The sequence below is a fragment of the Panicum virgatum genome, chromosome 7N (genome assembly GCF_016808335.1).
Source record: "Panicum virgatum strain AP13 chromosome 7N, P.virgatum_v5, whole genome shotgun sequence".
In the NCBI taxonomy this organism is placed as follows: Eukaryota; Viridiplantae; Streptophyta; class Magnoliopsida; order Poales; family Poaceae; genus Panicum; species Panicum virgatum.
The window spans coordinates 38,955,076-38,974,841 of NC_053151.1; the positions used below are offsets into that span (position 1 = coordinate 38,955,076).

Genomic DNA, 19,766 nt, shown 5'->3' on the forward strand with positions numbered 1-19,766 from the left:
CACAGTTACTCGAAATGACACATTGGACGCCACAACATACGCAAGCCACACACAACTTTGATGACAAGACTATTTTGGAGGTCCACGTACACCAGGACGAGAGCATGTGGGAGCTCATCGCACCGTTCCTGGGCAGATTCAGGAATTAGAGGTAGGGGGCTCATCTCCCTTCTTCTTCCTCCAGCCCCCCCTCGTTTTTCTCTTCATCTCTCTTTTTTTTTCTCTTCCTCTCCCTCTTTCCTCCCTCTAATTTTCATGGAGTTCTTGGGGGCAGGGGGGCTTGAGCCCCCTAGCCCCCACGCTGGCTCTACCGCTGGTCCCTAGAGGCATTCTTCACTTCCGGTGGGAAGAGGTGATCCTCCTCCATTGTGCTGGCAACCATGCAAATTATGGGAAGGAAGAGTGTTGGCTACGAGGAAGAAAAGACCAACAAATGGATCAATGGATAGTGTCATTACCGGGGAGCAAAGCAGGTGACCGGTACGACGAACACAGTCAAGGCCCAGGTGAGCAACATCAAGCTAGTCACGCAGGGCATGTTCCTCGACATGCCATGAGCATATAGCTCCCACGCCTCACTCAGCGTACTGCACTCCACCATGCTAGCGCTGGAGCAAAACATGAATCATGTGCTAGTGTTCAATATGATGCATGATCAGCAAATACTTAAGTAGTAATAAAGGCAGTAGTAACATACTAGGGGGACTTTTCTTCATCTCATCTTGTACGGTGCTACCTAACTAAGCCTCAATGGAGTAGCGAGAAGAAATGATTAGAGCGTTGCATCACGTTGATTCACCTGCATGCACTATCGCCTCTGCCACATGCGCTCTTACTAGACATTGAAATGAACAGTGGCGAATTTAGGATGAAAATTTAGAGGGGCTCATTTTTCTCTTCTTCTTCATTCCTCCTCTCTCTTTTTTTCCTTCTTCCTCTTCTGCATTCATGGTTGAAATTTGTTGTGTGTGTGTGGGGGGGGGGGGTTCCATGGTCTTTTTCATGGGGTAGGGGGGCATTTGCACCCCCTGGATCCGCCCCTGGAAATGATCCAAGGCGCCTTGCGCTCTTACCAGAACTGAAACGAAGCATGTACCCTATGGTTAGGTGCTGGTATAATCCTCATCGAGAAGCGATCGTTGGACCTGTGGCGTCTCTATGGATCACGGCAGCGTGGTTCGTGTGCATCTGCTTCGGCTTATCCTATTACACTCATGAGGGAATCAAACATGTGACCTATAGTTCACACGACAACACTTACCATTAAGCTCTGAGCCTATGTTGAATCAAAGTGAAGTAAAATGTACTATAGATGAGCGAGCTGGATTGACCTTTCGATCTGTCATGAACAATTTTTCCCTCTTATCCTATGCAAATGTGTACTAGTTTTTTTTTATGATGTTTTGATCTTTAGCAAAAGTGAAGCTTGAACACCACTCTCATCTTCAATTGGTGTTGCGGCTTCTGAGGCAACAAAGAGAAGCAGATGCACCTTTGCATTGCCTGAAATAGATTATCTGTGGCATGTCATTAATGCACAAGCTGTAGCTAAAGCTACTGATCCATGGCGAATTGGCCTAGAGCATCACTCAACTCAGAAGTTCTAGCAGAAGAGTGGTAACAAAAAGGAAGAAACTTCAAGAGGGAATTGTTCTGATGAGGAAGAGCAGCGGCGAACGAACGGTGACGAAGAAAGAGGGGGAACTCGACGGGTGCTCCCAAAAGCGCTTTTATAAAGTCCAAAGAAACGGCGCATCCTTCAAAAAAAGTTCAGTTTGCTGATGGGCCGTTTCAAATAAGAGGAAAGCCAAATCGTCAAATCAGATGGCCCCACCTGTCATGCTCAATCTCATCAGTGGGGATCGACGAAGGGTGCATCGAGATGGCCAGCTCCACCAAGTATCTCACAAATTGGCCCGACAAGATCGAGTACTCTTACGCGAGGGGCTCTTGTTTGGGAGTTGCTGCCAAACAAAGACAACACCACACACACCGCCGAAGAGCCATCATCAATCGACAACATTGTTTGAGGACCGGCATGGTTTAGAACAGAAGAACTAGGTGCAAAGGGGGAAACCGGCCAAGTACAAGATACGAAGGGGCCAACAGCCCACGCACAAGGGGCTCAGACTCTTTGTCTTGTGGGGTAGGGGGAGGACCCGTCTTGAGGTTTTGCTACATCCACCTCTGGCTAACCTGTAATGAAATAGAGAAAATAATAATAATCAAAGCTACAGACTATTATTAGGATAAACACACTTAATTTATAATTGTACATTGCATATACCCAGATAAGAGACTGTGTACACCAATACCTTACATCACTGTTCATTGCTTCATCCGTTTCAAATTATAATTCGTTTGATTTTTTAACCTCAAATTTGACCACTATCTTATTTAAAAATTTGTGTAAAATATCATTTCTTTTGTTGTGGCTTGATTTATTAATAAAAGTTCTTTAATAATGACTAAGTTTTGACTATATTTGCACAAAATTTTTAAATAAGACAAGTGGTTAAACTTGAGGTTGAAAAAGTCAATAAATTATAATTTGAAACTGAGGGAGTAGTAAGCAAAACCTCAAGTTCTTGCTATGTATGTTCATCAAGGGAGAATCAGGGGCATCCATGGAGATGGAGATGGAGGCGACGCAGACGAAGCCGCTTGGTCACTTCTTTCCCCCTTTCTTGTCACTTCTTTCCCCCTTTCTTGTCGTCCTTGTCATCCTTGGCCGGGCCAACTGAGACAATATCTATCTTCCCGAATTTCTTCAACTTCTTAGTGATCTCAACAGGGTCCATGTCACCGATTACAGTCATTTTTTGCTCTTTGTGATCAGCGCCTATGGAATCAATTCCTGTTTATCAAGATAATATAAATCAACCAAAAAAAAGACGAAGAAAGAACCCAGCATACATGCTCATTCATATACCAGATGCCCAGTTTCAGAACAGAGAAAATCATGACTCGCTGAAAAAGATAACAACCGAAGAAACGACAATGGGATGGGATCATGGGAGTGACAGATTACACTGCAGCAGCTGCAGCTTGCTTAATTTAGAAACCTCCCCTTACCGTAGATATCCGCAACAGTTTCCATTGCCTTTTGCTTCACCTTCTCATCGCTCATGGAGGAGACCTTCAAGACCACCTTCTGCTGCCATGTAAACAGCCAAGGAATCGATTAGAACCCTATCGCGGAACATGCAGAGAATGAAACGTGCGACGAGCTGCAAAACGAACTGGAGCCACACCTGCGCCGGCATCCTGGTGGAGTAAGGACGGAGACTGCTTGGATTTTTGTCGAACTCGGCAATGAGCCTGTCCGTCCCGGGAGATATATATAGACACTCCACCGCGTACACGTCGATCTCTCTCTGTTTTTCCCCTCGCGATTGCGCGGTGGGCCCAAGCCCAAAGCATCTATGTTCGCCAGTCGCCACTAACGAGCGATGCGCGGAACCAGAACAATAGCCTAATGTGGCCGTGTCAATGGCGGCGGCTGTTGAAGGTTCGTCCCCAGGTGAGGTCAGGTAAAGCTGGCTGGTTGGGTGAGTCTGGTGGCTGCACCTGCACGCTTCCTACCGCAACGAACTGGAGGAGGTAAGGCAGACGAACAGGAGCAGCAGACGCAGCTAACCAAGAAGCGACGTGCAACCACTTTGGCTATCCTGTTGACACGCTGCTCTCCTTACGGCTGCTAACGTGCATGGATCAAGAGTCACGGTGACGTTCTCGGCGGCGCAGATCGCCGGCGAGAAAATAAGTTAGTGGAAGCCTCACGCGACGCGACCATCAAGTCAAGAAGGCACACTCGGCACGCTGCGAAAGGCGATAGCGACCGCCGGGCGGCTGCCTGCAGCTCGTCTCTAGCCGGAATAGCATCTCACCGGTGCTGCCCCGAGCGGGCGCACCCGGATGGAAGGCAGCGGATGGGCTCCGGGTAGGCGCGCCGTCAGCGTCAGGGGGGCAAACGCCGCGCTCCACTTGCACCCCGTCGCGGTCTTTGATCCTTGGACCTTTGGCTCCATGCTTTCCCCAATCCTACGCGCCCAGACCAAAACCAGGCGCAGCCGAAGGAGGCGCGAGCAGGAAACGTACGGAACACGGGGCGCGAGCCCGTGCTACGGCGATAAGATCATAAGAAGGGGGGAGAAAAGGAGGAGCGCGGCGTGGCGTTTCCGTCGCCTCACGTGTCCGTCCGTCGCTGGCCTGGCCCGGCCCGTTCTTGCTCGCGGAAGAGCAGAGGCGTATGCCGCCCGGTTGAGGGATGGAGGCCGCGGCGGCGAAGGCGCCCCGGCAGCTGCCTCGGGCGCGCCTGGCTGCGGCGGCGCCGTGCCCAGCGGTGAACGGCGGCTGCGGCGTGCTCGTCTTCTTCGCGGCGCTCGTCGCCGGGGCTATCGTCTCCGCCTGCTGGATGTCTGCCAGCGCCAGAGTAAGAAGGTTCCCCTGCAAACACCTACTACCTTGTGTTTCTACGGCGCGTGCAGTTTCTCTTCTATCTCTCGGAGTCTTGACCCTCGACACACAAGGCTGTTCAACCGTGACCCTGGTAGTTGAACAACAAGGTTAGAAACTGTGGCACAGCGGCCGACAAGATTCTGTCCTGAGTCCTCGTCCAGCTGAAACCTGCACGCCAGATCGTCAAACTTTGTCAATTTGCGAAATTGTTTCTTTTTTTTGAAAGTTTGAATTTGCGAAATTGCATCTCATGTCACCACTCACAACACGTATGAGTATGACGAATCTTATACGATTGTTTTTACTGAATCTTAGTTACAGGTCACTCCGATCACCCCTGCTGCGACTGCGATCCCAACCAAAGCGCGAAATGCTGCAAAGGGGCCTGATCCAGCGCCGGGCCCGCCACGGTTCGCCGGCGTTGCCACAAGCACGAACCAGACACCCCACGAGCTGCTGCCACCAGCCCCGTCGCCCGCCGGAGCAGCAGCGCCAGCGCCTCGGGAGTGCCCGGCCTATTTCCGGTGGATCCACGAGGACCTGCGGCCGTGGCGCGACACGGGGGTGACGCTCGACGCGGTGGAGCGCGCGCGCCGGTACGCGCCCAAGTTCCGGATCACCGTGGTCGCGGGGCGCCTGTACGTGGCGCGCTACGGCCGGTGCTTCCAGACGCGGGACGTGTTCACGCAGTGGGGCATCCTCCAGCTGCTCCGCCGCTACCCCGGCCGCGTGCCCGACCTCGACCTCATGTTCGACTGCGAGGATCTGCCCGTCGTCGGCGCCGCCGACCAGCCGCCGCCGCTGTTCCGGTACTGCGGCAGCGAGGCGACGCTGGACATCCCCTTGCCCGACTGGTCATTCTGGGGTTGGTAAATACGCACATTGCCTTGGCGATTCTTCATCATGACCACGCCTGTACGTCGTATCGTACGAAAATGCTCCGTGATTTGAGTGACAAAGTGCTCCGTCCTGCTTTGAACTTGGAAGGCCGGAGCTCAACATAAAGCCATGGGAGGCGCTGCGAAGGGAGATAGAGGAAGGGAACGCCATGGCGAGCTGGACGGACAGGGCGCCGTACGCGTACTGGAAGGGGAACCCGAACGTGGGCGCCGGGCGCCGCTTCCTCCTCCGGTGCAACGCGTCCGGCGAGCGTGACTGGAACGCCCGGATATACGCGCAGGTGCACACCTCCATACTCCCTGAATCGCGCAGGCGTACACTGACACGCTTGCAGCCCATGCTAGATTCAGTAGCCTCGCCATGGCACGTGGTCGATCTGTGACACAGGAGATGGCTGCATCTTTTTCAGGACTGGGGGAAGGAGCTGCGGCGAGGATTCAGGGAGTCAGACCTGTCCAAGCAGTGCACGCACAGGTACAAGGTTTACATCGAGGGCCGGGGCTGGTCCGTGAGCGAGAAGTACATCCTGGCGTGCGACTCGGTGGCGCTCATGGTGCGCCCCAGGTTCCACGACTTCTTCTCGCGGGGGCTCGCGCCGCTGCGCCACTACTGGCCCGTCCGCGACCGCGGCGCCGCCATGTGCCGCTCCATCAAGTTCGCCGTCGACTGGGGCAACGCCCACCCGGACAAGGTATATTTCCTGCCCGGCGCCAGACCACGGACACGATCGAGTTCGGAACGGTGACCGAACGTTGTTGTGTGCAGGCTCGGGAGATCGGGCGGAACGCGAGCAGGTTCGTCCGGGAGGAGCTGGCGATGGGTCGCGTCTACGACTACATGTTCCACCTGCTGGCGGAGTACGCGAGGCTGCTGCGGTACAGGCCCGCCGTGCCGCCCGGCGCCGCGGAGGTGACCGTCGAGTCCATGGCGCGGGGGCGGCGGGGGCTGGAGAGGCAGTTCATGATGGACACGGTGGTGGCGGCGGACGGCGGCGCGGTCGGCGAAGGGCCGTGCAGGCTGCCGCCGCCTTTCAGTGCCCAAGAGCTGGAGGCGCTGCGAAGGGAGAGGGCGGAGGTGGTGAGGCAAGTGGAGGCGTGGGAGGATCATTCAGCCGACACACGTAGAGCGTAGCAGACTAGAATACGAGGAAAAAGGATGCCAAGACTTATGGTCGTTCTTAAAAGACCAGAGTGAAAAAACCAGATGCAGTAGAGTGAAAACAAGATTTGTATTGCAAAATTTGGTCAAAGAAATACATAGACTCATAGAGTGACTTTGTGCCCCAGCCGTACTTGAACGTAGTCACAGAAAAAGCCGTACTTGAACGTGACGAACTGGTCAGAACTTGCAAACGGACAACGGAGTAGCGTGGTGGCACAGCAGTTCCCCTTGCAGCATGCCCCCCGTGCGGCCGTGCCCGCCTTGAACCGTCTCGCTCTCACGCCCTGCCGCACTTGCCCCGGGCAGGCCCTCATAAAACCAGCCGTCGCCCTCCGCGCCGCTGGGGACTCCATCATAACCGAGCAAGGTCACGAGTGCGTCCCCTGCTTACTACTATACCTCCGACCTCTGCTCTGCTTTGCCTCACCCGGGCCGAGACCCGAGAGCGTTCACTGCGTGGACCCGGCGCCCTTCGGCCATGGCGACGGCCGCAGCGGGCACGGCGGACTGCCGGCGCCGCGCGACGCTGGCCGGGGCGCTGTCGAGGACGAGCGCCGCCTTCCTCTTCCTCTCCGTCGCCGCCGTCGCGGCGGTCGTGTCGGCTCGCTGGATCACCGCCACCACCGCTGTGAGTCGAAAAAAGCTCTCCGATTCCTTGTCGTTCTCGATCGGCGTCTCTACCCTCTACTGTCCCGCGGTGTTTTTCGCTCCGCATGATCGCGAGAATCTCTCCCTTTTTTTCGTTTTGAGATTCTTAGGAAACGGTGTAGGAGTAGAGTTTTTTTAGAAACATGACGATCGATGGAGTAACTTGTCTTCCTTCAGTTGCTGGGAGCGAAGAGTATGCGAACTAATGTGGAAACGAATCGATACGCATGGAAACGAAATTTGGATATCTTGATATCAATCCGTTCCTTCCAGTTTACATCCCCCAATATAGAAACGGATCGGATACGCATATAAACACAGATTTATGTATCTCGGATATCCATTTTTTCTTACTGTTTCCATCACTGCGCGAATTAACTTGCTTTCTTGAGAGCAAAGCAAGGCCGCCAATGGTTTGGCTGGCCATGTTCTGATTTCGGACGTATGGATGGCAGTTTCTCCTTTTCAGTACCTCCGGCCTTGGCGCTGTTGAGCACAGTTTGCCCTGCAAATGGTTGCCGCGCGCGGCAGCACGAAAGCACTGTGCTGTCTGCAACCAATTCGCGTTAGCCGCCTAACCGGACCGCCACGTTAACCAGGGGCACGGCATGAGCTAGAATTGTTTTTATGGCACTTTACTTTGGGGGAACAAAAGAAGTACATTTCCCCACCTCCATGATTGCTGCATGATAACCTCTGAAAGGATTTGTTATGGCCTAGCCGTCCAAAGTTTGTTCCTTTTGCTGACCTGAGGAAGCGCCGCCGCTTTTGTATTGGACCTGAGTTCTGAGGCTGTCCACAGCTGTCATCCTCTAAAATCCTCCTTTATAACGAATATTTTTGTCTGGTCATCGAGATTCTCTTCTCTATTACTAGTTTCTCTGCACCCATTCATCCTCTGTATCTCCTTCTATCTCAACTACTAGCCTTTGGGGTCCGCACGTCATATTATTATTTTTTCATTTTTATACCGACCGGTCCCCTCCCCCTCTCTCTCCCCTCCCCCCACCTCGAGCTCATCAGCCGGCGCCGCGCCTCCCTACCTCCATCGCCGGCGCCCATCCTCCCTCCCCTCCCTCGCCCGCGAGCACAGCGGCGGCCAGATCCCTCCTCCTCACGGCGGCGCCCCTCCCCAAGGCATGCTCGAGCTTGGCCCTCCTCCTAGGCCGTGCGGGGCGAGGCCTGCTCGACGGTGACGCGCGGCCAGGCGGGCCGCGGCGGCGCCGCGGAGGCAAGGCGCGGCACGCGAGGCGGCACGTAGGCAGACGGGCCGCGACAGTCGGGATCCGGCAGCGCCAGCTTGGATTCCGGCCAAGCGCCGCCTCCTCTCTCCTCCCTCCCTTCCATGACCGCGCGGCCCTCTTCCTTCCTCCCTCCTCTCTCGCCGAGAGCACTGCCTCCTCGCGCAGCACCACCCCTCCTCGTCCTCCTCCCTCGCCGCGCGTTGGCTGCGTGGCGCGTTGCGCGTGGCCGGGCGGGGGACCCCGATGGGAACGAGCCGAGCCGCGCAGCCGCGCGCAACCTCGAGGCGGCGAGCCGCGCTATCCCCATGCCTGCGGCTCCTCCGGGGTGCCGCCCCCTCCTTCCTCCCTCCCTCCTCCCCCTCCCTCCCAAGCTCCCACCGGCGGCTCCTCTCCCTCCCTCTCCAGTGCGTCCTCGCTGGCTCTCCCGCCCGTGGCGGGGCTCTGGCGGGCGGCGCGGCCTCGACGGCAGATCTCCGGTGGCGGGTGCGGACCGGAGGTCCACGTGGCGGCGGCGGGGAGTGGAGACGAGGGCGCGCACGTGAGCGGAGGCTGACGGTGATGGACGCGACGGTGGGAGGCGGGCCCCGTGCCACGGTGGCCGGTAGCACGCGTCTGGCATCGCGCTAGATTTGGCGGGTCCGGGACGGTAGCGGGAGCTTTTCAGTGTCCCGCTGCAGCTCCTTTTTTTTCTAAAATTTACTGAAGGGAGCTTTTCAGTGTCCCGCTGCAGACAGCCTGACCGCTGAGGCAGTGAAAGTGAAGCCATGGACGCTAAGGGACCCCCAAGAGCTGAAGCGCCGTGCTCTCCAATCCCCAGATGCCAGAGGCTCTACGCGGCCATGCACTTGCAGACTTCCTCCAGTTGGCCAGTCCGCCGTGCCTTGCAGCCGGCGCAGGGAAGACCGGTAGGTAAGACTGTAGGGTTGATGGGTTATGGCTTCTCTGTATTCTATTTTGCCCCGCACGCCATGGTGCTCGTTTGCATCTCCAATAGTTCCCAATTTTTTCTTCTCAAAATTTATTGTTTGCCAATTCCCCAAATAAGTATAGCGATGCAAAAAAGAGTACATCTCCAATAATTCCCCATATTTACTCTTAAAAATTGAAAAATTGGCCCCACAAAAATAATTTTCATCCGGCAACCTATCTGTTCCGCCGCCGCCTGCCACCTGCCGCCTCGCCCTTCTACCGTCCGCAGCCTCCTCCAGCCGCCGCCCCTCCCTGATCGACAGTTCGGCACCACAAACTGGCACATGCTGGGCACCCCTGTCCTCCCTAATTGGTGCCAGCACCTGACACCTGCAGGCCGCCCCTCTCCTCCCTGATTCGGGCAGCAACAAACGTGAACGTCACTTGGGCAGAAGGCATACATGGAGGACAGCACTTGGGCAGAAGATCATGTATTGTAAAAAAGCATGATATATTCAAATACAATGAATAACAAATCGTTGGATACTACAATAAGGCACCGTTTGGCACGGCTTCAGGAGCGGCACCAACACCAGCTCCACCCGGTGCCGTGCCAAACAGGTGCAAATGGAGCAGCTCCATCTCAGAAGCCACACATGAAGCCGGTTTCGGCTTACACAGAGGAGGCGGAGCCACAGAAACATGGCTCCACGCGGCTCCTCTCGTTGTTTCCTTTCCTGTCCTCGTCCGAGAGCGCTGCGGGTCCCGCGTCCGCCGCACCACCGCGAACCGCTCCAGCTCAGACACCGCCGCCGCGGCGCTTCTCGGCCGAGGGGAGCGCACACGCAGCGCCGGCGCCAGGCGCGCCCCGGGGGCCCTCACGGAGGAGGAGAACGACCTCCGCCCGCTCACTACGCGGCGGTGCCGGCGCCGGCGGCTCCGTGGCCGTTTCTCCTCGTCCGTGTCCGACGGCAGCGGCGGCAGCACCGGCAGCAGCGTCCGCACCGGCACCAGCGTGGGCACCGCCTTCGGGGAGGCGGGGCGGGAGAGTGAGGCGAGGTGGCCGAGCGGCGGGAGGTCGCGGTCGCCACCTCGGACCCGGTGTCGTCGTTGCCCACCGAGCGGCGACGCGGGGCGATCTCCGCCGCCGTGGCCCCGGTGTGGTCGCGGCGCGGGACGATGTCACGAGCTGCCTCGGCAGCGGACGATGGCGAATCAGCCGGGCTGCTCCGCGACGCCGAGGCGGGGCTGGGGCTCGTGGGCACGTGGAAGCACGACGGGAACGCGGTGGCGGCCTGAGCGGCGCCGGTTTTCGCCACGGGCTTTGGGAGGTGGTCAGCGCCGGTCGAGGGGAGGAGGAGGCGCCAGCCGCCGGTGCTTTGGGAGGAGGCAGCGGCGCGGGCCGCCGCAATTGGAGGAGGAGGAGGAGGCGCGGTCCACCGCCGGCCAGTGGAGGAGGCGCGGCAGGGGGGTGGTTGGGGGCTGCCGCGGCCAAGCGGAGGAGGAGGCGGCGGGGCTGCGAGAAGGGGCCGACGACTGGAAAAGAGGGGAGGAGGAAAAAAGAAGGGGGAAGAAAAAAAAAGAAAAAAAAGAAGAAAAAAGAAAAAGGGCAATTTAGACTTTTTTCAACATCAATCCAACAAGTGAAGCTGTTTTGCCAAATATTTTCTAAAACGGCTCCAGCTCTACCAGAGAAGCCGCTCCACCGGAAGAGCCGGAGCCAGAGCTGTTTTTGGAGGAGCCGGAGCTCTGCCAAACAGGCCCTAAAGATGCTGCTGGCCAAGAACACAGCAGTCCGGCCTACTCCTAGCGTCAGGCTTGCGCAGGGCATAGGGCAGGCTACGTTTTAGCATGTGTACACGCATTTCTCCATGGTCTTCACTTTCCAGAGGACGGCCATCGCGGGGCACTGAGGACCCGTGTTTTCCTTACCGATCGGTAACCGCCGGTTACCGCCGATTTTTACCGATACCGCTACTAGGCGGCAACCCATACCGGTGGTAAATTTCGAAAAATTTCGTCCGAATTTAAAATTTTCAAAAATATTTGAAATAAAAAAGGAAAAAATATGGTAAGAAAGTAGAGATGACATACATCATTCTGATATAGAACATGTTCAAATATTTGATTGTTTGGGCACTCAAAAAAATAAAAAAACTTTCGGACCGGTAATCCCGAGCGGTATCCTCTAATCCGGAGCGGTATTCGGCGTTTTCCGAGCGGAAATCGGCGCGTTTGGACAGGAAACCACTGCATTGTGAGTATTTCTTGATTTTACATTGATTTTTAGATGTTTGTTGTGTAGCTATATTCAAAAACATGTGTTCATATTAGCTATATGGATCCATTTGTTCATGGTAGTTGGATGTTAATTTGTTCATTTTAGCTATATGTATATATGCGTGTTCATATTTCAAATATGTACATATATTTTCATTTGTTCATTTGTTCATTTGGACCGGAAACCACTACTATGTATTATACATATTGACGATGATGGTTTGTGAGGACTATGGTTTGTGATGATTTGCATGGACTATTGTTGTGATGATCTATATGGACTATGGATGTGAATTTCTATTTTTATGGATATGAACTTCTATTCTATGTATGTGTAAATGTTATATAATTGTTTGATATATATCATCAGTAATGATATTTACAAAATTACGGTGAAATACTACCAAAATTTTTAATTTTCCAAAGTCATACGGTGTTTACCGGTTAAAAACGACGGTTACCGGTCGGTAAACATCGATTACCGGTCGGTAAACATCGATTATCGGTCGGTAAACAACGGTTACCGGTTTTTTGAATTTGAATTGTCATTTCGAGCGGTTTCTAGCGGTTTTCGGCGATTTACCGCCGGTTTACCGATACCGCTAGTTGGCGAAAATCGCTTTACCGTCGGTAAGGTGAACCCTGCTGAGGACAAGGCAGAGCGGCCATCGCAGAGAACAGGGCAAGGCAGCCAACGCAGAGCACTACCAGCGCAAGGCAAAATGCATGGCGGCCGGCGCAGGGCACAACAGCCAACGCGGCGGCAGGATTAAACTCCACAACAACATTAATGGATTCAACCCATGGCGGATTGAAAATCTAGAAGATGGATGAGATCCATGTTACCTGAATCGTACCTAGGACGGCGGCGGCCTTGCTTCCTCGATGAGGGCGGTGCGAAGGAGGACGAGGGCGGCGTTGTCGAGGGCGGGAAGAAGAGGCAGGGAGAAAAATCGCCCGCCAGAAAATAGATCGGGAGTCACGGAGTTGTGTGTATTTTTACGTATAAAAATGGACAATATGTCAATTGTTAGGAGATGAGGAATTATAATGAGAAACTATTAAAGAGTTTTTTTCTTAAAAAAAATAAAGATGAGAAAGTGGAATAGAAAACTATTAGAGATGCTCTTACATTTACGTTTGCATTCATGCACGCGCACTGACGAGCACTGTTGTGGGGGTGTGGGCGCCAGGGTTTCAGAAACCGTCCGGGAACCGCCGGTTTTCGGGATTTTTTCCCGTTACCGGTCCGGTCCGAGACAGTAAACCGGGTCCGGTTTTTTATATTTTAGGCTTCTAAATCCAAAAATACAAAAGTAAATTTTTTGTGCTACTGTTCCGGTTCTGAACAGTACCACCGGTTTTTTAAACCCTGGTGGGCGCGCACGGTCCGAGAAAATGTTTGTTGCTCGAGAGTTCGCGTAGGTTAGGTATAGGATTTAAAGAATGGACGGAAAGAGACAGAGCGAAATAAAAGACGGAGGGCTACCATGACTAACGTGTATCCGGTGTTACAGCCCTTTTAAGTGCAAGTTTCTCTTTTTTGTTTCTTCATGCATAAATTTTTGTTTAATCACAAATTTTGCATGAAGGTAGACGTTTACATGCTCTATCCATTCATATTTTTGAATAAATTTTTGATGCATAAATTCAAATGTAATTAAATTTGGCAATTAGTAACATCTATGTCATATGTCATGTTTGGTTGAGACCACGGAATTTTTTTCAAAAAAGACAAATGCATCAATAGAGTAGTAAACAAAGTTTATTTGCGAAACATTTTCATAGATGGTTGTAACTTATCGAGACGAATCTAATGACAGTAATTAATTTTTGATTTGCTACAGTGATGTTACAATAACCATTTTCTAATTGTGCGGTCAAAAACCTCATTAAATTGGTCTCGCGAATTTACCAGAAGTCATGCAGGTGATTTTGTAATTAGACTTTATTTAATACTCTAAATTAATAGTCAAAGATGCAAAAAAAATTTGCGAATTTTTTTTCAGCCCAAACCAAACACGGCGCTAAAGGAGCGGTAACACAGAGATGTTCTCACGACTGACGAGCTGGGATGGAGCCATTGCCACAGGCATGTGGAGCCTGGGAGCTGGGAACTGGGAGCTCGCCACGTCTGCGGTGGGAGTCTGGTGAGTGGCGAGTCAGGGTCTCAGGGACATGTGCCGTGACCCCAAACGTACCCCCGTTGCACGGATCAGCGGGGATCTCGTTAGACGAGGGCTAGGGAGGGGCCAAGTTGGAGTCAGCCCATAATTCGGCTAGGAGGAGATGATAGCATATGCACATGTAAGTTTGGCCTCGGGCCCACTACCATTCTAACGATTTCGTTTCCTTCCTCGTTGGCATTTGCAGGGACGCCTGACGCGCCTCCCCACCACCGCGGCCATTCCCGCCGCCGCGCTCCACCCGGAAGCAGAGCACCCGCAGCCCCTGCGGCCGTCAGCAGCAGCGCCGCCGCCGCCTCCCCATTCCCGGCCACCACCTCCCGCCCTCTACTCCATCTCCTGCCCTGCCCCCGCCCCCAACCTCTCACACTCCCACCCCACCGAACCGCCCAAAACCTCCCAAACCCTCGCGCGCGCTCTCTCCTCGCCCTCCACCTGCCCCTCCTCCTCCCCCGGCCCGCCGCCGCCCGCCTCGCCGTCCTCCAACCGCTCGTGCCCGTCCTACTTCCGCTTCATCCACGAGGACCTCCGCCCATGGCGCGCGGCGGGCGGGGTCACGCGCGCCATGCTCGCCCGCGCCCGCCTCACCGCCACGTTCCGCCTCGTCGTGCTCGGGGGCCGAGCCTACATCCAGCGGCTCCGCCCGGCGTTCCAGACGCGGGACCTCTTCACCATCTGGGGCGTCCTCCAGCTGCTCCGCCGCTACCCCGGCCGCGTCCCCGACCTCGACCTCATGTTCGACACCGTCGACTGGCCCGTCGTCCGCACCCACCTCTACCGCGGGAAGTACGCCGGGGTCATGCCGCCGCTGTTCCGTTACTGCGGGGATGACAGGACGCTGGACATCGTCTTCCCGGATTGGTCCTTCTGGGGGTGGTAATTTTACTTACCTCTTTGTGTTTGATGAATTGTGAATTTCCTTCTAAAAGGGATGAATGAGGAACTTAGCATCGAACTTTGACGGCTCCAGAATTGCTTCTATATGATATGTTCGAATCAGCAGCCATGAACACTAGGCTAATTCCTAATATCTTCCGTATCATTAATAGAACGACCAAATTTAATTCATAGTTTCCATAGCTGAACTTTGGACATTCATGCTCAGGTATTCATATGAAGTACAACAGTTTACTTGGCACTGACTCTTGGTTGGCAGGCCGGAGATCAACATAAAGCCATGGCATGCCTTGCAGGAAGACTTGAAGGATGGTAATAACAGAGCGAGGTGGATGGATAGAGAACCTTATGCTTACTGGAAAGGGAATCCATCAGTTTCGGCGACACGGCAGGAATTGGTTAAGTGTAATGTATCCAGTACACAAGATTGGAACGCAAGGATTTACGCTCAGGTAACTTTTAGTTTTTTCATATCTGCAATTAGGGATCCTTAGGGAAAGTATAGTCACTCCCTTTCCTCATAGACAAAAACGGTTCAATTTCAAATCAAATACTTTTGCATTCTCGCCACTGTAAATTTTTCTTTTGGTGATAAATACTTTAGATATTTAGTATCTTTGTTCTTGTTGTTTGGGGGTGCAGGACTGGTTCAAAGAGAGCAAGGCAGGGTATAAGGACTCAGATTTGGGTAGTCAATGCTCACACAGGTTCTTCTTCTTTTCGTTTGGTTCTTGTGGAGTTAGAGCAAGCACCTGGAGTTATGTAACATAGTTTTATCGGTAGACTATAAGTTTTTAACATTTACTTAACCTTTAACAGGTACAAGATCTATATTGAAGGATCGGCATGGTCAATCAGTCAGAAATATATATTAGCATGTGATTCAATGACACTGCTAGTTACACCAAAATACTATGATTTCTTTTCAAGGTCACTAATGCCGATTCAGCATTATTGGCCTGTTCGGGATGACAATAAATGTGCCTCCATAAAATATGCTGTTGACTGGGGGAACTCTCACAAGCAATTGGTACTTTACATCTATCTACATGCAGTTATCTACATTTGCAGGCAACTAAGTTTTGCAGTTTTTAAACTTCAGATATGGAGGCAAAGTCAATTTGATTCAATAGAAATCCAGTTGAGCTGCAATGTACAGCTATTACTCAAGATGTCTGATCTTTCTGGGCTGTCTTTGTCTTCCGAAAGAGTTCCACACAAATAATTTCTGCCCATAACAGTGCTCTGAGGAATCAATTTACTATCATGGCATAACTTCGAGTTTTTGTTTCTTTGTTGAAATGCAAATAGCATCAGAACTAACCATAATGTAAGAAGTGAATGATGGTAGAATGTTCGGTAGAGCAAGCAGTGACTTGTTAACATTTGAGCATTGAATCAAGAGCTTCAGCATGGAAGTTGTCGTCCAAAATTTGTAGCACTATACTCATCATCTTAGGTTGGATAAGTGCCTACCTCTTGCCTTCTCTTGACTAATAAACCTTTGGAGTTTTCTGTAGAGTTAATATATTTCTTAAATGGTATCTCTGGTCCAAACCTTGGATACATGTAAATAACTGTACATTTTAATTTTGACTGAATAAGTACTTTGGACAATACTATAAATCGAAGCACCTATATAACCATCGCTCAAATTTTTCACTCTTGTAGTTTCATGGTTTTATAATGGATTCCTTAGAAAAAGGAATAGTCAAAGCTAAGCATTAGAGACCATCAATGTTGTAAATAATTAGTAAATCGGACAAGTGGCAGTATTTTTGCACTGAGTAGCCTATTTAGAATTTTAAGTGCCTTTATGCCAGAATCTTGTTCTTTTCCTTTCAATTTGTCTTAGATGAAATACTGTTCTCATTCTTTAAAGCTTTTGTAGGCACAGCGTATAGGAAAGCAAGCAAGCAATTTCATTCAAGAAGAGCTCAGTATGGACCAAGTTTATGACTACATGCTTCACCTTCTAACTGAATATGCCAAGCTTTTAAAGTTCAAACCAACTAAGCCACCTGAAGCTGTTGAGGTCTGCTCTGAGTCTTTGGCATGCCAAGCTGAAGGCCTCGAGAAGAAGTTTCTTGTCGATTCCATGGTGAAGTCTGCCCATGATGCAGGTCCATGCGATCTGCCTCCTCCCTTCAGCTCTCGTGAGCTGAAGATGCTAAAACAGAGGAGGGAAAATTCAGTAAAGCAGATTGAAATGTGGGAGCAAAGAACTTTGAGGGCATAGATAGCAGGCTTCGTGCGCTGGAACCCTAGCTCTTTTTTTTCCCCCTCTTCCAAGCATAGGCATAGATAATGCTAACTGTTTGGGACTTACGGTCTAATTCAGCTTCATTGTAGTTCTAACAAATACGAATCATTCACTGAAATCTATGTTAAGCATCTGTAGAAATTGAGCAAATATCAGCATTTTCTTCAGTAGTTTTTTTTCTTCTTAAAGTGATTTTAGTTACAAACATTATTTTTCTGTATTTGTTTTTTGTTTGAATTACTGTTTTGTAAAACCATTGTAACTGTCACTGATAAATCCAATAAGTATTCAGAAAATATGATTCTGGGTGCATCCTCATGTTTCTCTTTGTTTTCACATTCGATTGTTTGTATCACATTTCTGTAATAGTGCGAAACAAGTACAAAAAGAACAAAAATGAAACCAGGTATGCTCTTGTATTCAGTCTGAATTCCTGGGTGTTCTTGTACAATGTGGACTGAGGATAGTTTGATGCAGCATGTCAAGGCCATCTGCAGTGGCAGGTAAACACACAATCTTCTAAGCTAATTAATTTTACTCGAGATGTTCTCTTTCACTGACATGGCAGAAACAACTGCTTCACCACTATTTTCTGCAGAAAACTCTTGAATCAATGGTACTCTGATGCACCAATGCAAAGGAAAGTGGTGCCATTACTTATTGTTGGGAGGTTGGTTGATACTTCTGATCCATTTATGATTGCATCATTAGGAGTTATGAAACTTTCGTCAGCTTCTTAAGTGTCAGTGCCACTTATGATTGTACACGGGAAGAATACAGGTTTCAGTTCTCCACTATGGCAGTGTAATGCTTATTTGTTTTGATTCCAGGTAAAGTTTGTTAGTTACTAAACTAGACTTCTCTGACTTCTGCCACCAGCCGAGTACATGAACTTGCGCTGATCATGGGTTTGGTTGTTGTAGTGAAAATTGAAAACCTCCCTTTGTTTGACATTCTGCCACACCTACAGGCCATTGAGGGAAAAGGCTATGGGGCATGAGAGTACATGATATAGCTCCTTCGATTGCTTTACATGTTACTGCCAACTTTTATAGTTTGGCATCAACAACCAACTAGCTAGTAGTCAATGGAGTAAAAGAGACTTTGGGAGCAAGTCAGAAGCATAATTTCTTTGAGCATTCTTCATAATCATATTCTTCTTTTGTTGTCAAGTACTTTTCACCTTTTACTGTTGTTTTTGTTGCTTGGTCCATTACATTGACTCCTGACTGCATTTCAGGTTATGTGGTCATAGATTATCATATACACTGATAGGGTTAAGAACAAGATATCAGCTAATTTTCATTGGTGGAACAAGGCACTGAGAAACAAGGAGGGTTGAGATCTGAAGAAATTGAAAATCAGTTTTGAATGAAGACTGAGGCTGGAGATGGGACCCGCCAACATGCTATCTTCAGCATCGATATGTTTCTAGAGGTAACACATCTCTCTGTACCCATGCTCTTTCAGGGAATTGCAAGCGGTTACAAGTACTCGATGCTCAATCTCAAAGGTTGGAAACAGACACTTCTTTTTGAAAGGCAAATGCAGAAAGAACAGATAAAGTAAAGGATGTCATTCTCAAAAGATCAGAGAAACTTGTGTCTGAAGGCTACATCCCACCCCATTCCATTTGCCAGCCACGGGAATCATGATTAGTCTTGCGTTGATTTGCTTCGAAGCAGCACTATCTCACTTTCCAGGACATCTTTAAGCTAAACAATCTCCACAACCCTGCATGTGCGTATTCTCGTAATAAAAAATATTATATCCCCTGGGCTCCAAGAATTTTAGAGACGCGAAATCAATCTGAACATTATAAAGTGAAAAGAAGGCATCGTTTCTTTTTCCAGAAAATGCTTGTGACTTGTGAGCTATTCATTTCGTCTGAGCAACTAGCGTACTGTACCGTTTATCCCTTCTGATCAACTAGCGAACTGTATCGTTTATTAAAAAAATCCGCTGTACTGTTCATTGCTTTTTCATCGCAGGCTGACATTTCGCTTGGTTACTGCATGATGTCGCCCTGTCAAATATAAGTACGACAATGGTGATGTGTACCCATCTCGGATTACTCTAGAATTGTCGTAACTTTCTGCAATAGTGGTCGCAACAACTCTTCACAGGTTATCGCGTCATTCTTTGCAATAAAAATGCCCAAAGACCTGGTCGAAAGACGAAAGCAAGTGCCAGGAAGTGACCATGGCACAAAGAAATGTTCGGTCCGGCCGTGACATGGAATGAAACTGTATTCTATACCCTGATCCCCAAAGAGATTTTTGAATCGTCACCCAACCGGGGCCGTGTTTGGTTGAAAAACTAAAATTTCAATTTTTTTCCGGCACCTGCATGGGGACTTAAATCTAGACGAAATAAAAAACGTATTGCGACTGCTGTCTGTAAATGGCGAGACGAATCTAATTAGGCTGTAGCCAGACGCTAAATTACTACAGTAATGCTACAGTAAATAACCTCTAATGACGGATTAATTAGGCTCATTAGATTCGTCTCGCGATTTACAGACGAGTTCTGTAATTATTTTTGTGATTAGTCTATGTTTAGTACTTCAAATGTAAAAAGATGTTTTTTCAAAAAAATTACGGGAGGCAACCAAACACGGCCCGGGTCGTTTTCAGGACGTCTGCGTGAAGGAGCGTGTCCGGACTGCCAAGTTGAGACCTGAATTGGCCCGGAAGATTTCAAACCTCGATGGAGGGAGGGACACAAGAACTCTGAATAACGTGATAAGCTCAAGTGTCAGCTTCAGGTAAAGATGATTTGCCACGTGATCTTGGGACTCTGGATCTGGGCGTGTCA

General features: G+C 50.7%; 3 protein-coding genes and 1 long non-coding RNA gene across 8 annotated transcripts; 3 read left to right on the forward strand and 1 right to left on the reverse strand.

The window, feature by feature from the left end:
- Positions 1–1,499: 1,499 nt before the first annotated feature.
- LOC120680705 (heavy metal-associated isoprenylated plant protein 39-like) lies at positions 1,500–3,532 on the reverse strand. 2 transcript variants are annotated; one of them, XM_039962221.1, is made up of 3 exons: positions 3,255–3,532; positions 3,076–3,157; positions 1,500–2,857 (listed from the first exon to the last, which is right to left on the reverse strand). In XM_039962221.1, the coding sequence occupies exons 1-3, from the start codon at positions 3,264–3,266 to the stop codon at positions 2,691–2,693; spliced, it is 261 nt and encodes an 86-aa protein (XP_039818155.1). In that variant the 5' UTR covers positions 3,267–3,532; the 3' UTR covers positions 1,500–2,690. The 2 variants fall into 2 exon arrangements, with proteins under 2 accessions (XP_039818155.1, XP_039818156.1); XM_039962222.1 differs by having other exon boundaries at positions 3,076–3,154; positions 3,255–3,511.
- Positions 3,533–3,903: 371 nt separating this feature from the next.
- Positions 3,904–6,646, forward strand: LOC120680703 (O-glucosyltransferase rumi homolog). Of its 2 annotated transcripts, none has more exons than XM_039962217.1 (5): positions 3,904–4,443; positions 4,777–5,330; positions 5,449–5,641; positions 5,771–6,052; positions 6,127–6,646. In XM_039962217.1, the coding sequence occupies exons 1-5, from the start codon at positions 3,919–3,921 to the stop codon at positions 6,490–6,492; spliced, it is 1,920 nt and encodes a 639-aa protein (XP_039818151.1). In that variant the 5' UTR covers positions 3,904–3,918; the 3' UTR covers positions 6,493–6,646. The 2 variants fall into 2 exon arrangements, with proteins under 2 accessions (XP_039818151.1, XP_039818152.1); XM_039962218.1 differs by having other exon boundaries at positions 4,016–4,435.
- Positions 6,647–6,864: 218 nt separating this feature from the next.
- LOC120680704 (O-glucosyltransferase rumi homolog) lies at positions 6,865–17,263 on the forward strand. Of its 3 annotated transcripts, none has more exons than XM_039962219.1 (6): positions 6,865–7,150; positions 13,977–14,665; positions 14,946–15,138; positions 15,329–15,393; positions 15,506–15,716; positions 16,578–17,263. In XM_039962219.1, the coding sequence occupies exons 1-6, from the start codon at positions 7,001–7,003 to the stop codon at positions 16,923–16,925; spliced, it is 1,656 nt and encodes a 551-aa protein (XP_039818153.1). In that variant the 5' UTR covers positions 6,865–7,000; the 3' UTR covers positions 16,926–17,263. The 3 variants fall into 3 exon arrangements, 2 of the variants coding, with proteins under 2 accessions (XP_039818153.1, XP_039818154.1); XM_039962220.1 differs by having other exon boundaries at positions 6,871–7,150; positions 15,789–16,723; XR_005677771.1 differs by having other exon boundaries at positions 6,873–7,150; positions 15,506–16,145.
- A 195-nt stretch (positions 17,264–17,458) lies between these two features.
- Positions 17,459–18,541, forward strand: LOC120680706. The gene is made up of 2 exons (XR_005677772.1): positions 17,459–17,619; positions 18,190–18,541. It is a non-coding gene; the product is annotated as an uncharacterized LOC120680706 (long non-coding RNA).
- Positions 18,542–19,766: the final 1,225 nt, after the last annotated feature.

Bases quoted from the DNA above. Each gene is read 5' to 3' on its own strand.
- LOC120680705 (XM_039962221.1), bottom strand. The intron at 2,858-3,075 runs GTAAGGGGAGGT...CTTGATAAACAG, and splicing joins AACTGTTGCGGATATCTACG to GAATTGATTCCATAGGCGCT.
- LOC120680703 (XM_039962217.1), top strand. From the start codon at position 3,919: ATGGAAGGCAGCGGATGGGCTCCGGGTAGGCGCGCCGTCAGCGTCAGG. The intron at 4,444-4,776 runs GTTCCCCTGCAA...ACTGAATCTTAG, and splicing joins GCCAGCGCCAGAGTAAGAAG to TTACAGGTCACTCCGATCAC. The intron at 6,053-6,126 runs GTATATTTCCTG...TGTTGTGTGCAG, and splicing joins GCAACGCCCACCCGGACAAG to GCTCGGGAGATCGGGCGGAA.
- LOC120680704 (XM_039962219.1), top strand. From the start codon at position 7,001: ATGGCGACGGCCGCAGCGGGCACGGCGGACTGCCGGCGCCGCGCGACG. The intron at 14,666-14,945 runs GTAATTTTACTT...CTTGGTTGGCAG, and splicing joins GATTGGTCCTTCTGGGGGTG to GCCGGAGATCAACATAAAGC. The intron at 15,717-16,577 runs GTACTTTACATC...AAGCTTTTGTAG, and splicing joins GGAACTCTCACAAGCAATTG to GCACAGCGTATAGGAAAGCA.